This window comes from Phyllobates terribilis, unplaced genomic scaffold, assembly GCF_046119375.1.
Source record: "Phyllobates terribilis strain yellow unplaced genomic scaffold, ASM4611937v1 Scaffold_2__4_contigs__length_985480577, whole genome shotgun sequence".
NCBI lineage: Eukaryota > Metazoa > Chordata > Amphibia > Anura > Dendrobatidae > Phyllobates > Phyllobates terribilis.
The window spans coordinates 300,252,721-300,278,492 of NW_027362762.1; the positions used below are offsets into that span (position 1 = coordinate 300,252,721).

Sequence of the window (25,772 nt, forward strand, 5' to 3'; positions counted from 1 at the left end):
AATGCAGAGGTGTGAATAGCAAGGTAAACTAGACTTACTCTGAAATGCAGTCGCTCCTCTCCAAAGTCCAAACTACATAATACACGGCATAAACCACATCCAGTCTGTTGAAGTAGTTTCCTTTATGATTATTTTTCAATCTTTTACAATGACCTCAGAATATATTCATAGAATCAATATTCAAACCAAGGAATCAATATTCATCATATTCACCATTAGTTAATAACGGGCACAGACTTCGGTGCAAACAGTCCAAATGCTCCAGGCAACAGCAGAAGTGGAAGCCGAGACGCTGTGTGACGATCTGAGGTCTGTACCTGCGGTGAATTCGGGGGTATCCCCCCCCATCATATAAACAGGAAAGGTATACGCATACTGTGGGCCAATTCATCATTTGCGGGGTTTTTTATTCACTTTTCTTTTTTAACTTTGGCTTTTTGCACCAAATTTTTTAAAAAAGGTGCACGCAATTTGGTGCAAAGCCCAACATTTTATTTTTTTTATGCCTTTAACTGTTATTGCGACTTCTTGAGGCAAAAGTCACACATTTTTCAAAATGACGCAAATAAAGTGATATTTAGCGGCGTACATAAGAACACTTGGGGCGGTGTTTCGGGTGGGGAGGAGAGTTGTGTTTCGGGTGGGGGGGAGAGTTGTGTTTCGGGTGGGGGGGAGCGTTGTGTTTCGGGTGGGGGGGAGCGTTGTGTTTCGGGTGGGGAGGAGAGTTGTGTTTCGGGTGGGGAGGAGAGTTGTGTTTCGGGTGGGGGGGAGAGTTGTGTTTCGGGTGGGGGGGGAGCGTTGTGTTTCGGGTGGGGAGGAGAGTTGTGTTTCGGGTGGGGGGGAGCGTTGTGTTTCGGGTGGGGAGGAGAGTTGTGCTTCGGGTGGGGAGGAGAGTTGTGTTTCAGGTGGGGAGGAGCGTTGTGTTTCGGGTGGGGGGGGAGCGTTGTGTTTCGGGTGGGGAGGAGAGTTGTGTTTCGGGTGGGGAGGAGCGTTGTGTTTCGGGTGGGGAGGAGCGTTGTGTTTCGGGTGGGGAGGAGCGTTGTGTTTCGGGTGGGGGGGAGAGTTGTGTTTCGGGTGGGGGGGAGCGTTGTGTTTCGGGTGGGGAGGAGCGTTGTGTTTCGGGTGGGGGGGAGAGTTGTGTTTCGGGTGGGGGGGAGCGTTGTGTTTCGGGTGGGGAGGAGAGTTGTGTTTCGGGTGGGGAGGAGAGTTGTGTTTCGGGTGGGGAGGAGAGTTGTGTTTCGGGTGGGGGGGAGAGTTGTGTTTCGGGTGGGGGGGGAGCGTTGTGTTTCGGGTGGGGAGGAGAGTTGTGTTTCGGGTGGGGGGGAGCGTTGTGTTTCGGGTGGGGAGGAGAGTTGTGTTTCGGGTGGGGAGGAGAGTTGTGTTTCAGGTGGGGAGGAGCGTTGTGTTTCGGGTGGGGGGGAGCGTTGTGTTTCGGGTGGGGAGGAGAGTTGTGTTTCGGGTGGGGAGGAGCGTTGTGTTTCGGGTGGGGAGGAGAGTTGTGTTTCGGGTGGGGAGGAGCGTTGTGTTTCGGGTGGGGGGGAGAGTTGTGTTTCGGGTGGGGGGGAGCGTTGTGTTTCGGGTGGGGAGGAGCGTTGTGTTTCGGGTGGGGGGGAGCGTTGTGTTTCGGGTGGGGAGGAGAGTTGTGTTTCGGGTGGGGAGGAGAGTTGTGTTTCGGGTGGGGAGGAGAGTTGTGTTTCGGGTGGGGAGGAGTGTTGTGTTTCGAGTGGGGGGGGGGGAGTTGTGTCTGGGGTGGGGAGGAGAGTTGTGTTTCGGGTGGGGGGGAGCGTTGTGTTTCGGGTGGGGAGGAGCGTTGTGTTTCGGGTGGGGGGGGAGTTGTGTTTCGGGTGGGGGGGAGCGTTGTGTTTCGGGTGGGGAGGAGAGTTGTGTTTCGGGTGGGGAGGAGAGTTGTGTTTCGGGTGGGGAGGAGAGTTGTGTTTCGGGTGGGGGGGAGCGTTGTGTTTCGGGTGGGGAGGAGAGTTGTGTTTCGGGTGGGGAGGAGAGTTGTGTTTCGGGTGGGGGGGGAGCGTTGTGTTTCGGGTGGGGAGGAGAGTTGTGTTTCGGGTGGGGAGGAGAGTTGTGTTTCGGGTGGGGAGGAGTGTTGTGTTTCGAGTGGGGGGGGGGGAGTTGTGTCTGGGGTGGGGAGGAGAGTTGTGTTTCGGGTGGGGAGGAGTGTTGAATCAAATTTAGCAACTTTTTCAAAAAGCAGCAATTAGTGAATGTAAAACATCGGGAAAAGCCAGTGAAGGAACAATCGGAAAACAGAACCACGAAAGACAACTAGAAAAAAGGCGCAAACTGGTAAATGAATGTTACAAATCATAAAGTCACTATTTGAGGGGTATTCACACCAAAGCAGGCAGAAATAATGGATGGGCTCGGAATGGTCTTGCTGAATTTTTGGAGTGGAACCTTGGAGGGAGGAGTTGGAGATTTTCTGCTCCAAACAGTGAACATTCCCTAGTGGAGCTGCCACAGATATGAAGTGGAAGAGTTTTGCATGCGTTTCAGGTTTGCTAAAAACAAACTCAATAAACTGGTGTGAACATAGTCTGAGGTCCCTTGAAACTTGTTTGCCTGGATGATCCCGGCTGTGAGAGGCAGACTCCACACCATGGAGCCGACAGCTGAGGTAAATTCTGCAGACATTATGAGTGCCTGCCGGCAGGGATGTCCCCAGCAGGAGCAGCAGCGCACAGCAGCCGCTGATCTCCGCCTCCTCCCATCTCCCCGCACACTGCGCACATCTGGAGGCTGCACAGCAGCTCCTACTCTCCCGCCCCACGCTCCGGCTGCACTGAGTGTTGCCCATGTTCTGGCAGCTCCTGGTAGTAGCCGCTATAGCAGCCCCCCTGAGCGGCACCGAGAGCCCCCCGGCTGTGAGTGCGGAGCTCAGCAGAGTATGGGGTCCGGGGCTGCGGGGGGAGGCTGCGCTTCCTGCACGGTATTTCTACATCCAGGCAGCGGACACACAAGGCAACAAGTAAGTACACAACTGTGCCGGAAAGTGAGGTCGGCGGTGTCCATGGCAACCAAGAATGTTACTAATTCCACAAATGGCAACTATGTCTAACAGTCCCTCCTACTATGTGATGTTATGTGGAGGGGAAATGGGGGAACATGGAGCCAAACTGTTGTACTTCTGTTATCGTGTATGAACATCAGCGAAAGGCCAGACTCATGTAACTGTACTGTGCAGCCGTATATGAGACCTATATACCTCTATTATACAGCCGTATATGTCACCTATATACCTCTATTATACAGCCGTATATGTCACCTATATACCTCTATTATACAGCCGTATATGTCACCTATATACCTCTATTATACAGCCGTATATGTCACCTATATACCTCTATTATACAGCCGTATATGTCACCTATATACCTCTACTATACAGCCGTATATGTCACCTATATACCTCTACTATACAGCCATATATGTCACCTATATACCTCTATTATACAGCCGTATATGTCACCTATATACCTCTACTATACAGCCATATATGTCACCTATATACCTCTACTATACAGCCGTATATGTCACCTATATACCTCTACTATACAGCCGTATATGTCACCTATATACCTCTATTATACAGCCGTATATGTCACCTATATACCTCTACTATACAGCCGTATATGTCACCTATATACCTCTACTATACAGCCGTATATGTCACCTATATACCTCTACTATACAGCCGTATATGTCACCTATATACCTCTACTATACAGCCGTATATGTCACCTATATACCTCTATTATACAGCTGTATGTGTCACCTATATACATCCTCTATATCATACAGCTGTATATGTCACCTATATACATCCTCTATATCATACAGCTGTATATGTCACCTATATACCTCCTCTATATCATACAGCTGTATATGTCACCTATATACATCCTCTATATCATACAGCTGTATATGTCACCTATATACCTCCTCTATATCATACAGCTGTATATGTCACCTATATACATCCTCTATATCATACAGCTGTATATGTCACCTATATACATCCTCTATATTATACAGCTGTATATGTCACCTATATACATCCTCTATATCAGGGTTCCCCAACTCCAGTCCTCAAGGCCCACCAACAGGTCATGTTTTCAGGATTTCCTTAGTATTGCACAGGTGATGGAATTACTAAGGAAATCCTGAAAACATGACCTGTTGGTGGGCCTTGAGGACTGGAGTTGGGGAACCCTGCTCTATATCATACAGCTGTATATGTCACCTATATACCTCCTCTATATCATACAGCTGTATATATCACTTGTATACCTCCTCTATATTATACAGCTGTATATCACCTATATACCTCCTCTATATTATACAGCTGTATGTGTCACCTATATACCTCCTCTATATTATACAGCTGTATGTGTCGCCTATATACATCCTCTATATCATACAGCTGTATATGTCACCTATATACATCCTCTATATCATACAGCTGTATATGTCACCTATATACCTCCTCTATATCATACAGCTGTATATATCACTTGTATACCTCCTCTATATTATACAGCTGTATATCACCTATATACCTCCTCTATATTATACAGCTGTATGTGTCACCTATATACCTCCTCTATATTATACAGCTGTATGTGTCGCCTATATACCTCCTTTACATTATACAGCTGTATATGTCACCTATATATCTCCTCTATATTATACAGCTGTATATGTCAGCTATATACCTCCTCTCTATATTATACAGCTGTATATGTCACCTATATACCTCTTCTATATTATACAGCTGTATATGTCACCGATAGCATTCCTCTATACTATAGAGCAGTATATGTCACCTATATGCATCCTCTATATTATACAGCTGTATATGTCAGCTATATACCTCCTCTCTATATCATACAGCTGTATATGTCACCTATATACCTCCTCTATATTATACAGCCGTATATGTCACCTATATACCTCTATTATACAGCCGTATATGTCACCTATATACCTCTACTATACAGCCGTATATGTCACCTATATACCTCTACTATACAGCCATATATGTCACCTATATACCTCTATTATACAGCCGTATATGTCACCTATATACCTCTACTATACAGCCATATATGTCACCTATATACCTCTACTATACAGCCGTATGTCACCTATATACCTCTACTATACAGCCGTATATGTCACCTATATACCTCTATTATACAGCCGTATATGTCACCTATATACCTCTACTATACAGCCTGTAATGCAGCAGGTTGCTAGCATTACTGTAAATGGTCCAGGATGTGCTTACTGGACCATGTACCTTCCCCTTTATCTGACTGGTCACATGACTGTGACATCACCCAGGTCCTGCATGCACAGTAAAGCTCTGTATACATGACTGGGACAGCACACAGGACCTATACACACAGCTGACTGATCACATGACTGTGACATCAGCAAGGTCCTGTCAGTATGAGGCTGTCTGTGCACAGCATATATAAACCTGCTTAATTTGAGACAGGTGTGTTCGGTGTGAGAGGCGTGAGGCCTGTTCCCCATGTGTGTGGGATACCGTGAATCCTGGCAGCCTGAAGGCAAAGACTAGATCCTGTGCGGATGCTAGTGGCCTTGGAAGGCAGCAGCTTTGAAGTGAAGCCTGGTACCTGAAAGGTCGAGCCTGGATCCTGTGCGGATGTCAGTGGCCTTTGAGGGAGAGCTGGCTTGAGTAAGAGTCCTGGAAGGCAGAGCCTAGATCCTGTGTGGATGTCAGTGGCCTTTGAGGGAACGACGGCTGGAGACCCCTACCTGGGAAGCCGCGGAGCCACAGTGGTGGAAGAGTAACGGACTGAGACAGCTATACCTGGCAAAGGTAATACCCGGTGCTATATGGACATTGTGATATGAACATTGCTACTTTATTACCTTGCCGTAAGCTGTACCCTGGAGCAAGTGGGCCGGTGTGCCACTTGGCTCATGAATTGTTTATGTGTGTAAACCTGCCGGTGGCGGACTAAGATGAACTGTGTGTGAACAGCGGTTTATGAAGTGCCATAATAAACTGCAACACTGTGTGAAAAACGTAAAGACATTGCACGTGTGCATTGATTGACGCAGCGAAGCGAGTTACCCCCAGTATGATGACGAGCGCTGCCTTACAAGCCGTATATGTCACCTATATACCTCTACTATACAGCCGTATATGTCACCTATATACCTCTACTATACAGCCGTATATGTCACCTATATACCTCTACTATACAGCCGTATATGTCACCTATATACCTCTACTATACAGCCGTATATACCTCTAATATACAGCCGTATATGTCACCTATATACCTCTAATATACAGCCGTATATGTCACCTATATACATCCTCTATATCATACAGCTGTATATGTCACCTATATACATCCTCTATATCATACAGCTGTATATGTCACCTATATACCTCCTCTATATCATACAGCTGTATATATCCTCTATATCATACAGCTGTATATGTCACCTATATACATCCTCTATATTATACAGCTGTATATGTCACCTATATACAGCCTCTATATCAGGGTTCCCCAACTCCAGTCCTCAAGGCCCACCAACAGGTCATGTTTTCAGGATTTCCTTAGTATTGCACAGGTGATGGAATTACTAAGGAAATCCTGAAAACATGACCTGTTGGTGGGCCTTGAGGACTGGAGTTGGGGAACCCTGCTCTATATCATACAGCTGTATATGTCACCTATATACATCCTCTATATCATACAGCTGTATATGTCACCTATATACATCCTCTATATCATACAGCTGTATATGTCACCTATATACATCCTCTATATCATACAGCTGTATATGTCGCCTATATACATCCTCTATATCATACAGCTGTATATGTTGCCTATATACATCCTCTATATCATACAGCTGTATATGTCACCTATATACATCCTCTATATTATACAGCTGTATGTCACCTATATACCTCCTCTATATCATACAGCTGTATATATCACTTGTATACCTCCTGTATATTATACAGCTGTATGTGTCACCTATATACCTCCTCTATATTATACAGCTGTATATGTCACCTATATATCTCCTCTATATTATACAGCTGTATATGTCACCGATAGCATTCCTCTATACTATAGAGCAGTATATGTCACCTATATGCATCCTCTATATTATACAGCGGTATATGTCACCTATATACCTCCTCTATATTACACAGCTGTATTTGTCACCTATATACAGTGGGGAAAAATTATTTATTCAGCCACCAATTGTGCAAGTTCTCCCAAATAAATCCTGAAAATCACATTGTCTGATTTGGAAAGAATTTTTTTTCAAATTTTGGTGGAAAATAAGTATTTGGTCAATTACAAAAGTTCATCTCAATACTTTGTTATATATCCTTTGTTGGCAATGACAGAGGTCAAACATTTTCTGTAAGTCTTCACAAGATTGGCACACACTGTTGCTGGTATGTTGGCCCATTCCTCCATGCAGATCTCCTCTAGAGCAGTGATGTTTTTGGGTTGTCGCTGGGCAGCACAGACTTTCAACTCCCTCCAAAGGTTTTCTGTAGGGTTTAGATCTGGAGACTGGCTAGGCCACTCCAGGACCTTGAAGTGCTTCTTACGAAGCCACTCCTTCGTTGCCCTGGCGGTGTGCTTGGGATCATTGTCATGCTGGAAGACCCAGCCATGTTTCATCTTCAATGCCCTTGGAAGGAGGTTTGCACTCAAAATCTCATGGTACATAACCCCATTCATTCTCTCATGTACATGGATCAGTCGTCCTGGTCCCTTGGCAGAGAAACAGCCCCAAATCATGATGTTGCCACCCCCATGTTTCACAGTAGGTATGGTATTCTTTGGATGCAACTCAGCAATCTTTCTCCTCCAAACACCGCGAGTTGTGTTTCTACCAAACAGTTCTACTTTGGTTTCATCTGACCATATGACATTCTCCCAATACTCTTCTGGATCATCCAAATGCTTTCTAGCAAACTTCAGACGGGCCCGGACATGTAATGGCTTAAGCAGGGGGACACGTCTGGCACTGCAGGATCTGAGTCCCTGGCGGCGTAGTGTGTTACTGATGGTAGCCTGTGTATCGTTGGTCCCAGCTCTCTGCAGATCATTCACTAGGTCCCCCTGTGTGGTTCTGGGATTTTTGCTCACCATTCTTGAGATCATTTTGACCCCACGGGGTGAGATCTTGTGTGGAGCCCCAGATCGAGGGAGATTATCAGTGGTCTTGTATGTCTTCCATTTTCTAATTATTGCTCCCACAGTTGATTTCTTCATACCAAGCTGCTTGCCTATTGCAGATTCAGTCTTCCCAGCCTGGTGCAGGGCTACAATTTTGTTTCTGGTGTCCTTCGACAGCTCTTTGGTCTTCACCATAGTGGAGTTTGGAGTGTGGCTGATTGAGGTTGCGGACAGCTGTCTTTTATACTGATAACAAGTTTAAACAGGTGCCAGTACTACAGGTAATGAGTGGAGGACAGAGGAGCCTCTTAAAGAAGAAGTTACAGGTCTATGAGAGCCAGAAATCTTGCTTGTTTGTAATTGACCAAATACTTATTTTCCACCAAAATTTGAAAAAAAATTCTTTCCAAATCAGACAATGTGATTTTCAGGATTTGTATTCTCATTTTGTCTCTCATAGTTGAGGTCTACCTATGATGTCAATTACAGGCCTCTCATCTTTTTAAGTGGGAGAACTTGCACAATTGGTGGCTGACTAAATACTTTTTTTTCCCCACTGTACATCCTCTATATTATACAGCTGTATATATAATCTATAGACTGGCTCTATATTATACAGCTGCATATGTCGCCTAAATGCCTCCTCTATATTATACAGCTGTATATGTCACCAATAGCATTCCTCTATACTATAGAGCTGTATATGTAACCTATATACCTCCTCTATATTATACAGCTGTATATGCCATCTATATACTGGCTCTATATTATACAGCTGTATATGTTACCTATATACCTCAATAATATACAGCTGTATATGTCACCTATATACCTCTTCTATATTATACAGCTTGTGACAGAGTCACTGGTGTTACCTCCCCTCGTATATATGTGTCACTCAGGTTGCTCTCCTGTGTGAACTAAAACTTCTAAATTTCTGCCAGCATGTTATATGCTGGGGGTTAACTCTCTTAAAGGGTGTGGGTTTATGGGAATGGCAAAGAGGGTGGGAAGCCATTCCCCCTACCTCCCCTCAGGATGTGGCGGAGCAAGGTTTAAATGCTCAGTCATTTTTGTTTCCTGGCTGTAGTGTGTGTGTGGTCTGGAGAGGGAAGTCTCTAGGCTGTGTTGGGCTGAAGCCAGAGAGCAACACCGGAGGACTGGTGTTGCTGAGACTTCACTGTGCTACCTGCAACGGGAGACTTGGGTTGCCCAGGGCGATCCCCATAATACAGATGACTTCATCGGTATGGAAGAGAGGTACCAGGTGGTTGAGAAATCCCTTGGGAAACCGAATACAGTCACTTCCCCGTACTGGGATACCCAAAAGGGGGTGGGTTCACCACAGAAGGGGTCTAGAGTCACCACTGGGGGGCGTCCCACTTCCACTGAAGGTGCCGCAAGGACGATTATTAAAGATATAGTCTGTTGATGGTGTCACAACCCTGGACACGTTGCCGCCCGATGTCATATGTCCCCTGAGCCCATGAACTGCAGCCTAGGCAGACGGGTCTCCTATTATGCTTATCCAGCCTGCAGTGTGGACTGTCGACCCAGCGAGGGGCCGCAGGCGTGTGCCATGTTCATTAATGGAGTAAAGGTGCTTGGGCTGTTGGACTTAATCAGAGCTACCCTTCCCCACCAGTTGGTCCCTTCCAGAACTGTGGGCGTTCGATGCATCTATGGGGACGCCAACCACTATCCCGTGGCCACAGTGACAGTGGGAACAGACTGTGGTGCCCAGTCCCACGAGGTGGTGGTTAAGGACCTGATACATCCCGTCATACTGGGCCGTGATTTTTCTTTTTTTTGGGACTTGTGGGAAAGGGAACCGGACTAAGTAGCCTGGGCAAAAGCCAGGTCCCTGGAGAAGAACCCCAGACGAAGTCTCAAGTGGATGAGTTCCCACTGTGCATCCTTGCCGGCGATGAGGGCGAGACAGTGACCGAGGAGGCCGACCTCCCTGAGTTAGATGTGTGTGGAGAGAACTTTGGGACTGCTCAAGTTCGAGACCTGTACTCATAGGGGGCGTTTGACCAGGTTACTGTATATAATGGGGTTTCCCAATAGCCGGGGGCCGACACCAAGTTCCCCCACTTTGCAATGCAGGGGGAGTTGTTATATCGGGTGGCCAAACTAAGGGGCGGTGAGATAGTGGAACAGCTGTTAGTGTCGGGCCCATACGGAAGGAGGGTACTAGATATTATTATTATTATTATTAATTTATATAGCGCCATTGATTCCATGGCGCTGTACATAAGGGGGTTACATACAAAATAAGAATATCACTACAGTAAACAAAGTAACAATGATAGACTGGTACGGAGGGAAGAGGACCCTGCCCTTGCGGGCTTACATTCTACGGGAATAGGGAGGAGACAGTAGGTTGGGGGGTTGCAGTAGTAGTAGCTTCGGCGTTGTTGAGGAGGCAGCGGGGTCATTGCAGGCTGTAAGCTTTCTTGAAGAGATGGGTTTTCAGGTTCCGTCTGAAGGATCCGGATGTGGTGGATAATCGGACGTGTTGAGGCACAGAATTCCATAGGATGGGGGATATTCGGGAGAAATCTTGGAGGCGATTGCGTGAGGAACGGATAAGTGTGGAGGAGAGAAGGAGGTCGTGGGAGGACCGGAGGTTACGTGAGGGAATATATCGGGAGATTAGTTCAGAGATGTACGGAGGAGAGAGGTTATGGATGGCTTTGTAGGTCAGTGTTAGTAGTTTGAACTGGATGCGCTGGGCAATTGGGAGCCAGTGAAGCGATTTGCAAAGGGGCTTAGCAGAGGAATAGCGAGGTGAGAGATGAACGAGTCGTGCAGCAGAGTTGAGGATGGACTGGAGGGGTGCGAGAGTGTTAGCAGGGAGGCCACAGAGGAGGATATTGCAATAGTCGAGGCGGGAGATGATGAGGGCATGCACAAGCAGTTTAGTAGAGTTAGGGTTGAGGAAAGGACGGATTCTGGAAATGTTTTTGAGCTGGAGGCGACAGGTGGTGGCGAGAGCTTGGATGTGGGGTTTGAAGGACAGGGCAGAGTCAAGGGTTACTCCGAGGCAGCGGATTGTCGGTACAGTGGAAAGAGTGATGTCGTTTATTGTGATAGATAGATCAGGTGGGGAAGATATGCGAGATGGGGGAAAGATAATGAGTTCAGTTTTGTCCACATTGAGCTTGAGGTAGCGGGAGAAGAAGGAGGAGGATATGGCTGCTAGACATGCTGGGATTCTGGACAGCAGAGAGGTGACGTGTGGGCCAGAGAGGTAGATCTGGGTGTCATCAGCGTGCAGATGGTTCTGGGGGTACACCTAGGGGTCGAGAAAACTCAGGAGAGGATATTAAGAAGGTTTTATTGGCCAGGGTGTTACCGAGAAATTCTGAAATATTGTAGATCCTGCCCCACCTGCCAAATAACCGCTCCCTCTTCCCACTTCCATAGTCCATTAGTTCCACTACCGGTAATAGAGATCCCCTTTGAGAGGATTGCCACGGATCTAGTAGGGCCCTTAGTCAAATCAGCCCGAGGCCACCAATACATTCTGGTGATTATGTATTATGCGATCCGATATCCACAAGCTTTACCGCTAAGAAACTCATCAAGTAAATGCATAGCCAGGGAACTTGTCCATATATTTGCCAGGACAGGTCTGCCGAAGGAAATCCTAACGGACCCCGTTCATGAGCAAGGTAACAAAGTAGCTGTGCAAGGTCCTCCAGATTACCCAGCTGCAAACCTCCGTTTACCATCCGCAGACAGACGGCTTAGTAGAGCGCTTTAACAAGACCCTGAAAGCGATGCTCAAGAAAGTCGTAGAGAAGGATGCACATGACTGGGACTACCTCCTGCCCTTCCTGCTCCTCTCGGTAAGGGAGTTTCCACAAGCCACTACCGGGTTTTTATCCATTTGAGCTCCTGTATGTGCGATATCCACGAGGGCTCCTGGACATTGCTAACGAAACTTGGCAAGCTGAGGTTACGCCAACACCGGAGCATCATTGAACATGTCACACAGATGCAGGAAAGAATAGCGAAAGTGATGCCAATCGTAAAAATGCATTTCCTCCAGGCGCAGGAAGCCCAGGCAAGGGTCTATAACCGATAGGCAGTTCCAGCCCGGGGACCGTGTTTTGGTGCTAATCCCTACAGTCGAGAGCAACTTCCTGGCTAAATGGCAAAGTCCATACAAGGTGGTGGAGAAAGTTAGCGAGGTTAATTATAAAGTCCACCAGCCTGGCCGAAGAAAGCTGCACTAAATATACCATGTGAACTTGCTCAAGCTGTGGCGGGACCAGGAACCTGTGGAAACTCCTTGCCTGGGAGCCACTCCTGAAGGCAAGGTGGAGGAGGTCACTATAGCAGAGACTCTATCGCCGGCCCAGAAGCAACAGTGTTGAGAACTACTACAGCGGAATCGGGAGCTGTTCTCAGAGTTGCCTGGGCATACTCAGGTGTCAGGTGGTAGAGCATGACGTGCTAACAGAGCCACATGTAAGAGTGAATCTGAAGCCATACCGGATTCCGGAAACACTCCGGGAGGTGATCTCGGCCGAGGTGAAGAGGATGTTAGACCTCGGTGTGATAGAGGAGTCAAAGAGTGGGTGGTCGAGCCCAATCATCCTTGTGCCAAAACCCAACAGAGAGTGGATGTTTTGTAATGACTACCGCAGGCTAAATGAGGTGTCCAAGGGTGACGCATACCCGATGCCCCTCGTCGACGAGCTCATCGAGAGGCTTGGACCGGCGAGGTACATCACCACTCTTGACCTGACAAAGGGCTATTAGCTGATCCCCCATGTCCCAGACGGCCAAGGAGAAGACGGCTTTCTCGACACCTGATGGGTGCTTTGAATACACTCGGATGCCGTTCGGACTACAGGGGGCCCCAGCCACCTTCCAGAGGGTTAGGATCGGATCCTAGCCCCACATAAGAAGTATGCCGCAGCCTACCTTGACAAAATTGTAGTCTTTAGCCCAGACTGGGCTAGTCATCTACCTAAACAACAGGCTGTTGTGGATGCGCTGAGGAAGGCGGGATTTACTTTAAATCCGAGAAAATATGCCTTTGGGAAAGAGGAGGCCAAGTACTTGGGCTATGTCATCGGGAGAGGCGAAATAAAGCCGCAAGTCAACAAAGTGGAGGCAATCCAGACCTGGCCGCAACCGCTCTCCAAGAAGCAAGTAAGAGCGTTCCTGGGAATGGTGGGATATTACCAGCGGTATATCCCGGATTTTGCCATGATGGCTGCGCCGCTGACGGATCTCCTAAAAGACACCAGATCAACCATGGTGAAGGGACAGAGGAAACAGACGGCGTTTCAACAGTTGAAGCTAGCACTGTGTAAGCAGAACATCCCATTCTCTATCTGAGCTGGAAGCTTTCATCCGGTGAGAAGAACTACGCAATAGTAGAAAAGGAGTGTTTAGCCATAAAGTGGGCCGTAGATACACTGAGATACTAACTACTAGGCCGGAAGGTTAAGTTGGTGTCAGACCATGCCTCTTTGAGATGGTTGCTGGAAAAGAGGGGTAAAAATGCCAGGATAACTAGATGGTTCCTAGGTCTTCAGGACTTTAACTTTCATGGTGAGCATAGGCCCGGGAAGTTACTCGGGAACGCAAATGCCCTCTCTAGAATTCCATGCCTGGTATCGGAAGGTGCCCAAACCCCTGGCTTTGGGCAGAGGGGGGGAATATGTGAAGCCATTCCCCCTACCTCCCCTCGGGTGTGGTGGAGCAAGGTTTAAATGCTCAGTCATTTTTGTTTTCTGGCTGTAGTGTGTGGTCTGGAGAGGGGAGTTGGGCTGAAGCCAGCGAGCAACACCAGAGGACTGGTGTTGCTGAGACTTCACTGTGCTACCTGCAACATGCAGAGCCTCGCTGGCTAAAGGACTCTGTTATACGCTATCTTTTTTTTTTTCTGTTAATCCCGAGGGGGACTGTTTATTTTTATGGGACGCTGTTGGAGTTTATGCCGCACAATAAACCTGCAGGAAGTTAACCCGAACTGTGTGTTCTGTGTCTGCCTCTTGAGAGCCAAGCAAGTCGCTTTACATCAAGCAGTATATGTCACCTATATACATCCTCTATATTATTCAGCAGTGTATGTTACCTATATACTGGCTCTATATTATACAGCTGTATGTCACCTATATACTGTCTCTATATTATACAGCTGTATATATCACCTATATACTGGCTCTATATTATACAGCTGTATATATCACCTATATACTGGCTCTATATTATACAGCTGTATGTCACCTATATAACTCCTTTATATCATACAGCTGGATTTGTCACCTATATACCTCCTCTATATTATAGATCTGTATATGTCACCTATATATTGGCTCTATATTATACAGCTGAATGTCACCTCTATACAAGAGCTATATTATACAGCGGTATATGTCACGTATATACCTCCTCTATATTATACAGTCATATATGGCACCTATATACCTCTATATTATACAGCTGTATATGTCACCTGTATAAAACCTTGGGCAAAGTTATCTGAGCACATAAATCTCCAAGGGTGCCCAAATATTTGCATGGGCACATTTTCCTTTTTTGTAATTTTTAAAATGAAAAAAAAAAAGACTATTTTTTTTTACCTAAAATACAAAGAAAATGTCACCTTTAACTTTAGATCTTTTAGAGATCATTTCATCTTCAACTATGTTGTTCACAATATCAGTTTTGACCAGGGGTGCCCAAACTTTTACATGCCACTGTATAAGTTACATATATATCGCCTCTATATTATACAGTCATATATGTCACCTATACACCTCCTCTATATTATACTGCTGTTTATGTCACCTATATACCTCCTCTATATTATCCAGTCATATATGCAGCAAAACAAACATACTTCTCATCTCTCATATCCTCCCTGTCTCACAACCCTAAACCGCTATTCAACACTTTCAATTCTCTCCTCTGTCCCCCAGCGCCTCCTCCCTCTCCTCTCATCTCAGCCGAAGACTTTGCCTCATTCTTCAAGCAGAAGATTGACACCATCAGACAAAGCTTTTGCCTAAAGTCCCCACAGCCCCTCCTCATATCTACTCAACCCTCCTTCTCCAAAACCAGCTTCTCCACCATTACGGACGATCAAGTTTCCTCTTTAATCTCCAAATCACACCTCACCACCTGCAAACTTGACCCAATCCCGTCCCACCTCATCCCTAACCTTACCACAATCCTCATCCCAACCTTAATCCACCTTTTCAACCTGTCACTAACAACTGGTGTCTTCCACTCATGCTTCAAATATGCCTCGATCACACCCATCCTCAAGAAGCCCTCCCTTGACCCATCCTCTCTGACTAGTTATCGCCCCATATCACTTCTCCCATACGCCTCAAAAGTACTGGAACAACACATCCATTATGAACTGTCCTTCCACCTCTCCTCCTGCTCCCTCTTCACTGCTTACAGTCTGGCTTCTGACCGCATCACTCCACTGAAACTGCCCTGACTAAAGTCACCAACGACCTACTAACTGCCAAATCCAAGCGACACTACTCTGTCCTCCTCTTCCTGGACCTGTCATCTGCCTTGACACAGTGGACCATTCCCTCTTACTACAAACTCTCTCATCTCTTCGCATCATATCATACCTAACAGACTGGACATTCAGTGTCTCCCACTCACACACCACCTCCTCATCTCGCTCCCTATCTGTCAGTGTCCCCCTAGGTTCAGTTCTAGGACCCCTGCTCTTCTCCATCTACTCCTTCGGCCTGGGACAGCTCATAGAGTCCCACGGCATTCAGTATCATCTCTATGCTGCCGTATGTCATATATACATTTTCTATACTATACAGCTGTATGTGAGACCTATATACCTGCTCTATATAGTAGCTCTATACAGCTTTATGCAACCTATATACAGGTGCCTCTCACTAAATTAGAATATCATTGTAACGGGTCTGGGAGGCGGAACCTCTGAGCTACTATACAAGGGGGCGATCCTTGTAAGGGAGCGGGTGGCGACCAGGGTAGACGGGCAGGCAGTCACAGCAGGTGACTGGGACAGTCTCTGAATGAACGGACAGGAGGTCACGGCAAGTGACCGGGGCAGTCTCTGGATGAACGGGCAGGAGGTCACGGCAAGTGACCGGGGCAGTCTCTGGATGAACGGGCAGGAGGTCACGGCAAGTGACCGGGGCAGTCTCTGGGTAAAGGATTGGTACGACCTGTGGCGGCAGATGATAGACGTGAGCTCCCAGGTGAGCAGGTGAGAGTCTCTGGATAAACGGGTGGTCACAGCATGTGACGGCGGAGCCTCCAGGAAGACCAACAGACAGGTAGCAGATGAGCGCTCCCAGGTGAGCGGGCAGGAGTCTCTGGACAGGTGGGTGGTCACAGCACGTGACGGCAGAGCCTCCTGGTAGGCTAGCAGACAGGCAGCAGATGAGCGCTCCCAGGTGAGCAGGCAAGCTGGTCCTTAGACAGACTGACAGGAGTTGGAAGGCAGACCGTCGGACCTCAGGCAAGCAGGCAGGTAGAAGATGTGCGCTCCCAGGTGAGCGGGCAAGCTGGTCCTTAGACTGACTGACAGGAGTTGGAGGGCAGACCGTCGGACCTCAGGCTAGCAGGCAGGTAGCAGGATATCAGGCAGGAATTAGACAGCAGACTGGCAGGAATCTGGCAGGTAACTGGCAACGGGACCTGAGGGCTGAAGCAGAGTAGTGAACAGTGCTACAACATTGCTCGGGCACCTCCATTTTGGAGGAGGTGCCTTTTATATGGGAGGTCCTCCGGCAATTGGCCGGGGACTCCTTAGGACGGCGCGCGCGGTCCCTTTAAGAGAGGGGGAGCGCGCGCGCACGCCCTAAGCACACTGCCGGGGAAGGAGCGCGTGCCGGAAGCAGCGGGGAGAGAAGCGCTGGAGGACGCCGCGCCAGGAGCGGGGAGGTGAGAGGGACGGCGTCTCTGCCTAGAACGGGGCAGAGACGCCGATGCTACAATCATCAAGAAGTTAATTTATTTCAGTTCGTCAGTACAAAAAGGGAAACTCATATATTATATAGAGTCATTACAAACAGAGTGATCTATTTCAAGTGTTTATTTCTGTTAATGTTGATGATTATGGCTTACAGCCAATGAAAACACAAAAGTCATTATCTCAGTAAATTAGAATAATTAACAAAAAACACCTGCAAAGGCTTCTTAAGCGTTTAAAAAGGTCCCTTTGTCTGTTTCAGTAGGCTCCACAATCATGGGGAAGACTGCTGACTTGACAGATGTCCACAATGTTTCTGAGTCCCAATTTTCATTTGGAAATCAAGGTCCCAGAGTCTGGAGGAAGAGTGAAGAAACACACAATCAAGTCATTTTCTCAGTAAATTAGAATACTTTATAACAACAGCTTGAAAAATGTTTTAAAATCCGAAATGTGGGCCTACTGAAATGTAAGTTCAGTAAATGCACTCAATACTTGGTCGGGGCTCCTTTTGCATCAATTACTGCATCAATGCGGCGTGGCATGGAGGCGATCAGCCTGTGGCACTGCTGAGGTGTTATGGAAGCCCAGGTTGCTTTGATAGCAGCCTTCAGCTCGTCTGCATTGTTGGGTCTGGTGTCTCTCATCTCCCTCTTGACAATACCCATAGATTATCTATGGGGTTAAGGTCAGGCGAGTTTGCTGGCCAATCAAGCACAGTGATACTGTTGTTTTTAAACCAGGTATTGGAACTTTTGACAATGTGGACAGGTGCCAACTCCTGCTGGAGAATGAAATTTGCATCTTCAAAAAGCTTGTCGGCAGGGGGAAGCATGAAGTGCTCTAAAATTTCCTGGTAGACGGCTGCGCCGACTTTGGTCTTGGTGAAACACAGTGGACCAGCAGATGACATGGCTCCCCAAACCATCACTGATTGTGGAAACTTCACACTAGACCTCAAGCCACTCCACTCTTCCTCCAGACTCTGGGACCTTGATTTCCAAATGAACATTGGAACTCTTGGACCTTGTGGAGTGTGTCAATGACTGCCATCTGTCAAGTCAGCAGTCTTCCCCATGATTGTGGTGCCTACTGAAACAGACTAAGGGACCTTTTTAGAGGCTTAGGAAGCCTTTGCAGGTGTTTTTTGTTAATTATTTTATAAATGTTATAAAGTATTCTAATTTACTGAGATAATGACTTTTGTGTTTTCGTTGGCTGTAAGCCATAATCATCAACGTTAACAGAAATAAACACTTGAAATAGATCACTCTGTTTGTAATGACTCTATATAATATATGAATTTCACTTTTTGTATTGAAGAGCTGAAATAAATTAACTTTTTGATGATATTCAGAATTTAGTGAGATGCACCTGTACTTCCTCTATTATAAAACTGTATATGTCACTTATATACTTCATCCATATCATACAGCTGTATTTCACCTATATACCTCCTCTACATTATACAGCTGTATAACACCTATATAACTCCTCTATATTTTACAGCCATGTATATGTCTATATGTCACTTATATACCTCCTCTATATCATACAGTTGTATGTCACCTTTATACCGCCTCTATATTATACAGCTGTGTATGTCATATATACAGTCCTGCTCATTGTTTTTGGCCCCCATGAAGTTTAAGTACACATCTCCTGAAAAATATGAATAGAGTAAAACAATTTTTTTGTATAGAGCATTCGTGTTAAATACAAAAGCGCAAATGATAAACAATAATTTAAAAACAAACAATGAGAGGAAAAAATAGAAAAACCTAAAGCTTGCCAACACTGGTATTGGCACCCTTTACATTAATTTACTATGGAAACACATTTTGACTCGACTGTGGTAAATCACAAAACAGATTTACCTGTGATTAATTGCCCATGTGACATGAATTAGCCAATGAATGATAATTTCAGTGTTTTAAAAAACCACATGGCAGTCCCTGTTCCTTTGTCACAATTGTGAAGACAAAGGAGCTGTCTGAGGACATCAGAACTGCTATTATTAGCAAACACAAGACTTCCAAAGGGTATAAGGCCATCTCCAAAGACCTTCGGTAACCCAGTTTCAACAGTTCGAAATGTTATTAAGAAGTTTGCCAAGCATGGAACCGTCAAGAACCTCCCTGGACGTGGCAGAAAGAGGAAAATTGAGATGTCTTCGAAGGTTGATGTGAATAGTGAAAAAAAACACCACGTCAAACATTCAAAGACCTGAAGGCCAACCTGGAATGGTTTGGGGTCATGGTTTCAACACATACGCTACGCTGCACACTAAACTAAGCAGAGCATTATGGGCAAAGGCCAAGGAAGAAACCATTGCTGAAGAAAAGACATAAAATGGAACCACTGATCTTTTCCAAAAAGTACCTCGACAAACCACAATCCTTCTGGGAAAATGTTCTGTGGACAGATGAAAAACAAATAGAACTTTTTGGCAATGCACAGCAACAGTTTGTTTACAAATGGTGCAGTGAAGCTTATAAGGAAAAGAACACCTCACCAACAGTTAAGCATGGTGGAGGATCCATAATACTATTGGGCTGCTTTGCTATGTCTGGTACTGGAGGCCTTGATTGTATCACAGGAATTATGAAATCAGAGAATTATCAAGAGATTTTAGAGCGAAATGTTCTACTCAGTGTAAGAAAACTTGGTTTGAGTCTAAGATCATGGGTCCTCCAGCAAGAAATGACCCAAAGCACATATCCAAACGTACACTGGAATGGTTGAAAAAGAAAAAATGGACTGTTTAAAAATGGCCGGCAATGAATCCTGACCTCAATCCCATTGAAAATTTTGGGGCGAGCTGAAATCTGCCATTGGGAAATAGAACCCTGCAAACATTCAAGAGCTTGAACAAACTGCAAAGGAAGAGTGGGAGAAAATTCCAACTGAGAAGTGCAAGAAACTTATAGATGGCTACAAGAAACATTTGGAGGCTGTCAGCAATGCCAAAGGGTGTGCAACCAAGTGTTAATTAGGGGTGCCTTTAATGCTGCACATGCTGTTTCTTCTTTGAAATTGTAACATGTAAGTTGAAAAACAATGTTTTATTGTTGTATTACTTTGGACCACTAATTAAAAAATCCTGAGGATATAACTTTGGTACATTTCCATTTATTTCTGAAGATTTTGTACAGTCTATGAAAAAAATGAAGCTGTGCCAATAATGGTGAGCAGCACTGAATACCTCCTTTATACTATACAGCTGTATATGAGAGCTACAGCGGGTGAAATAAGTATTGAACACATCGCCAATTTTCTAAGTAAATATATTTTTGAACGTGCTATTAACATGAAATTCTTACCAGATGTTGGTAACAATTCATCTAATCTACACAGGCAAAGAAATCAAACCATAAATATCCATAAATTTAAGAGGTTGTCCAGTCAAAAGTGATAAGTCTGCAGTCACTTTGTGTGACTCATGAATCCGCACTATGCGCTGCGGGTATTTGCCGGTAAGAAACCCAGGATCGGAGGCTATGTATACATTATACATTCCCCCGGCCATTCAACGCCACCTTGCTCCATACACTTGTATGCAGCAAGGCTGCGCCCCGTCTAGTGATGCGGATGGCCAGTGGACACATCCGACTAGAAGGCGCGGCCTCGCTCAATACAAGTGTATAGAGTGAGGCCGCGCCCACTGGCCGGGGGTATGTATAACACATACATACCCTCCATTACCGGGTCTCATACCGGCGAATCCCTGCAGCACACAGTGCCTGCGCTGGGGGGATTCATAAGTCTGCAGTCACACAGAGTGACTGCCGATTTATCACTTTTGACCGGACAACCCCTTTAAGTCATGTGAAATAATAAGAAATAACACAGGGAAAAAGTTTGGAACACATGAAGAAAGAGGTGCAAAAAGCCATGAAAAGTCATGACACCAGCTGAATTCTATCAGTAATTAGAAAGCAATCCTGCCACTTAGTGAAAAATAATATCAGCTGGTTCAACTGATGGCCTACAAAAAGGTGTCCCATTACCAAGATGCCACACAAGAAACATCTCATGATGGGTAAAATCTTATTGTTGCAAAACACACTGATATCATTTGTTACAGAAGAATTTCTAAACTACTGAAATTTCCATTGAGCACTGTCTCTTAGTCCTACTACCTAAGGACAGCTCTCTCTAGGGACAGGAAGAAAAAAGTACAGCTTCATGAACGTGCTGGAATCTTTATTTGTGGATGAGTACAAAAAGCTGTGCGAAGATTAATGTTGTGAACTGATCTTGGTTAGAGTAGGTGCAGCACTGGCAGGTAGCGTAGTCAGGAATCAGCCAGAGGTCGGTACACACGAGCAGCAGTATAGTTTGAAGGATAAGCAGGTTGCGTAGTCAGGAATCGCAAGGAAGGAAGTGCAATGTCAGTTTAAGTAGGGTGTTCAATTAGGAGATTACAGGGTGAAGCCAATCAGGAACAACACAAGTACTAGTATCTAGATTAGCAAGGAACTGTCCAGCGAGCTGAATAGCTCAAAGGGAAGAGCTGCCACCTGGTGCACCAGAGCTGGTAGGTACAAGACCTGACAATTAAAATATCATGAGAAAGAAATGGTTAAAACATCTACACGTTTCAGGTGCGTAACACCCTTATTTATAATACATTTTTTTGTACTCATCCACAAATAAATATACTGGACGTTCATGAAGCTGGACTTTTTTCTTCTTATTGGATTGTTTTTCCCTTGCTCCAAACTGCCTGAACATTACATGCAGGTGAGCTGGATATATCTTTCTTTCCTCATAGCTCTTTTAGCCCTACTACCCAGGGACATCTGTCTTAGCCCTACTACTCAGGCACAGCTGTCTTAGCCCTACTACCCAGAAACTGCACTTTTAGCCATGCTACCCAGAGACAACTCTCTTAGCCCTGCTATCCAGAGATAGCTCTTTTAGCCCTCCTATCCAGGGACAACTCTCTTAGCCATGTGCCATGCATCTGGATTCGAACCGATGAGCGTGTGCTTTGTGGTCAGCTTCTCTGTCCGCCGAGCCACAGCAGATACACCTTTTCTCTGGGTGTTTAGTTTCTGTTATCCTTGCTTCAGTTTTTTTAGGGTAACATGTTTTTATTTACACATTTGTCTGTCCTATCAACTTTCGGGTGCAGCTTTTTATACTTTCCACCTTCTGGTGATAGTCTAATTTGGATGTCCAGTCATAGTGCTTTAGTTTAAGCCAGTCAGTGAAAGACCAGCTTGAGTTTATCTTTTTTTCTGTTTATGTTCTTTACCCTGCACCTATCTTCTGTATCTTTTTAGGAAGTAGGTGGCATATTCTCTATCAGTACGTACTTAATCCATTATTTTGTATTTCATGGTTTGTTTTACTCCCTCTGGGATCTCTTTGTATTCCATCACACTTTCCCTTCCTTGGGACCCGGTCCTTCTCAGCCCTTATTCACACAGGATGTCACTATGTTACAGAGTAAGGTTTTAATATTAGAGGTTGGGACCATCCCAAGGTTGGGTACACCTTGATGTTGGTGGGATGGCTTCTATGCCTTTTGTGATCAAAAATGGCGTTTACTAGGTACCCAATGTTATTTATATGCACTATTGCTTTTACTTATTTGTTTACAGCAGGGTATTTATTTATTTATTTCATTTATTTTTTTTCTGTTTTGGTTTTCGTCTGTTTCTAGGCCAGTCTGAACATGCTTCTATTTTGCATGCATACCAACTTGATTCCAGTTAATTTCTTTTGGTTTTATACTTTCCCTTCTGTAGGTAATTTTCACTCTGCTCTGCCCTACTGTTCTTTAGGAGAAACATGAAGCGCTCGACGACCTTTCAGGCAGCATAGGTCCGAGTTGCTTTTGTCTAGTCTGTGGTTAGGGCTGTCTTAGCTCACGCTGGAACCACTAGGGACTGCAGGGTCAGGATCTGTAGTCTGTACAGGAACCGGCAGGGTCAGTTGCAGTTTTAGTGTGTTAGCTATTTTCCCGAGTGAGTTGCTACCGCCCTCCTACCCCGAGACAGCTCTCTTAGCCATATTACCTAGGGACATCTCTCCAAGCCCTACTACCCAGGGACAGCCCTCTTAGCCCTGTTATCCAGGGGCAACCCTCTTAGCCCTGTTATCCAGGGACAGCTCTCTTAGCCCTTTTACCCAGGGGCTGCTCTCTTAGCCCTACTACACATGAACAGCTCTCTTAGCCCTACTATCCGGGGACAGCTCTCTTAGCCCTACTACCCAGGGACAGCTCTCTTATAGTCCCTGGCCATTCTGTACATTGTTTGTACCATGTTGCAAGGACGTCTGCATGAGACCTTACAATTACAAGCAGCTTTTTGAAGGCAACCATAATGTGGATGAGTTTGACATGCCCTAGACTGATCTGTCGCACCCTGTTTACACACATAACTGACTTTTAAAAATATGTATTCTCTAAACTGCTGTAGTGTTTAAGAGGGTCGTCCCACAAGCAAAGTACATTTTAATCAATAGATCTTGGAATAAGAATAATTTCCACAATTGAATGTGTTAAAGGGAATCTGTCACCACTTTGGAGTTATCAGACCTCTACTATGGCCATACAGGGTATAGAATAGTAAATCTATAAATACCTGTATGGCCCATAGTAGAGGTTTGATTGCAGAGTAAAGCGCTTTAATCAATTCTGGCTAAGTCTGAGGTCCAGAGCACTCTGGAACAGGTTTTCATCCAGGATAACTCTGTACATGGCCACATTCATGTTTCCTTCAGTTGCAACCAGTCCTCCTGTACCTGCAGCTGAAAAACACCCCCATAGCATGATGCTGCAACCACCATGTTTCACTGTTGGGATTGTATTGGGCAGGTGATGAGCAGTGCCTGGTTTTCTCCACACATACCACTTAGAATTATCACCAGAAAGTTCTATCTTTGTCTCATCAGACCAGAGAATGTTATTTGTCATTGTCTGGGAGTCCTTCATGTGTTTTTGAGCAAACTCTATGCGGGCTTTCATATGTCTTGCACTGAGGAGAGCCTTCCATCGGGCCACTCTGCCATAAAGGCAGCTCCTGGTGGAGGGCTGCAGTGATAGTTGACTTTGTGGAACTTTCTCCCATCTCCCTTCTGCATCTCTGGAGCTCAGCCAGAGTGATCTTGGGGATCTTCTTTACCTTTCTCACCAAGGCTCTTCTCCCACGATTGCTCAGTTTGGCTGGACAGCCAGGTCTAGGAAGACTTCTGGTGGTCCCAAACTTCTTCCATTTAAGGATTATGGAGGCCACTGTGCTCTTAGGAACCTTGAGTAATGCAGAAATTCTTTTGTAACCTTGGCCAGATCTGTGCCTTGCCACAATTCTGTCTCTGAGTTCCTTTGAGCTGATGATTCTCATTTGGTCTGACATGCACTGTGAGCTGTGAGGTCTTATATAGACAGGTGTGTGCCTATCCAAATCAAGTCCTATCAGTTTAATTAATCACAGCTGGACTCCAATGAAGGAGTAGAACCATCTCAAGGAGGATCACAAGGAAATGGACAGCATGTGACTTAAATATGAGTGTTTGAGCAAAGGGTCTGAATACTTATGACCATGTGATATTTCAGTTTCTTTTTTAATTAATTTGCAAAAATGTCTACATTTCTGTTTTGGTTTTTTTTTGTGGGCGAAACACGCGTCGGGGCGTGCTGCAACCGCCGCACTCTGTGTGACATCCTACTTTGCCCGATTTGGTGAACATTTGGGATACTTTATGTTTGACACTTGATTGGCTAATATGCAAGCCCAGAATACTATTTGTGTCAACTAATTGACTTCAATAGAGTTATCTCCCCCTCTTTTGTCGCCTTTCCCACTTACATGGGATATATATTTGGGCCCCTTAGCACTGTACGGTGTCACTGTGCTTTATTCCATTGCACTCCATGTCTCTGTTTACATTGTGACTTATTGAATCATGTATTTTAATATCATCTAATAATTGTTTTTTATGCCATATCACACACGTCTTCTCCAAATTTCTATATGCTTTTGAGTGGGCTGTTTTTGGCGGGCTATGGAAAATTGTTTACCAGTTCTCGAGCCTAAGCGCCATATGATGTGGGCCGCTGTTTGTTTATTAAGTAATATTGTAAGTAGATACTTTATATACACTATTAGTTACAACTACAGCTATGTCTTGTTGGAAAAGATGCAGTTGTGAGAGCGGACAGTCTATTCTCCTTGTTGTGTTTCTCACCCTCACTTTTTGGTGGGAGACGTGGCCGAAAGAATTTTCCTGAGAATATATGAATTTCATAAATGTAGCAGAGTAACATCATACCGTAGAGCCTTATTAACATGGGGGCGATTTAATGCAGAAGAATTCACGGTATAGATCCAGGTGAATCTGTGGGATCCCCATCAGAATAGAGCTTACCACAGAGTTGTACTCATTATCTAAATTGGACTAAATTTAATCTCCTTTACTATAATAGAGCATCTGGCTGATGACATAAATTACAGCTTTCCTCTGTGTGATAGAGACACTAAAACTTAAAGGGGTTGTACACTACTTTATATTACCCCCCCAATGTATCTCCCCGGGACCCCAAAGACTTTTTGTAATTACCTTATGTTGCAGATAGCGCCGCTCACAAGCATCAC

General features: G+C 45.4%; 1 protein-coding gene across 2 annotated transcripts in view; it reads left to right on the forward strand.

Annotated features, from left to right (window-relative positions):
• The first annotated feature begins 2,702 nt into the window (after positions 1 to 2,702).
• The window catches only part of POGLUT2 (protein O-glucosyltransferase 2), a 139,587-nt gene continuing 116,517 nt past the window's right edge, over positions 2,703 to 25,772 (forward strand). The window contains exon 1 of one of the 2 annotated variants that reach the window (XM_073664229.1): positions 2,703 to 2,980. In XM_073664229.1, coding sequence (XP_073520330.1) covers positions 2,808 to 2,980 — 173 coding nt within the window. In that variant the 5' untranslated portion in view covers positions 2,703 to 2,807. Of the gene's footprint in view, positions 2,981 to 5,425; positions 5,864 to 25,772 lie in introns of those variants that run through there. The other variant, XM_073664230.1, reaches the window with a different exon arrangement.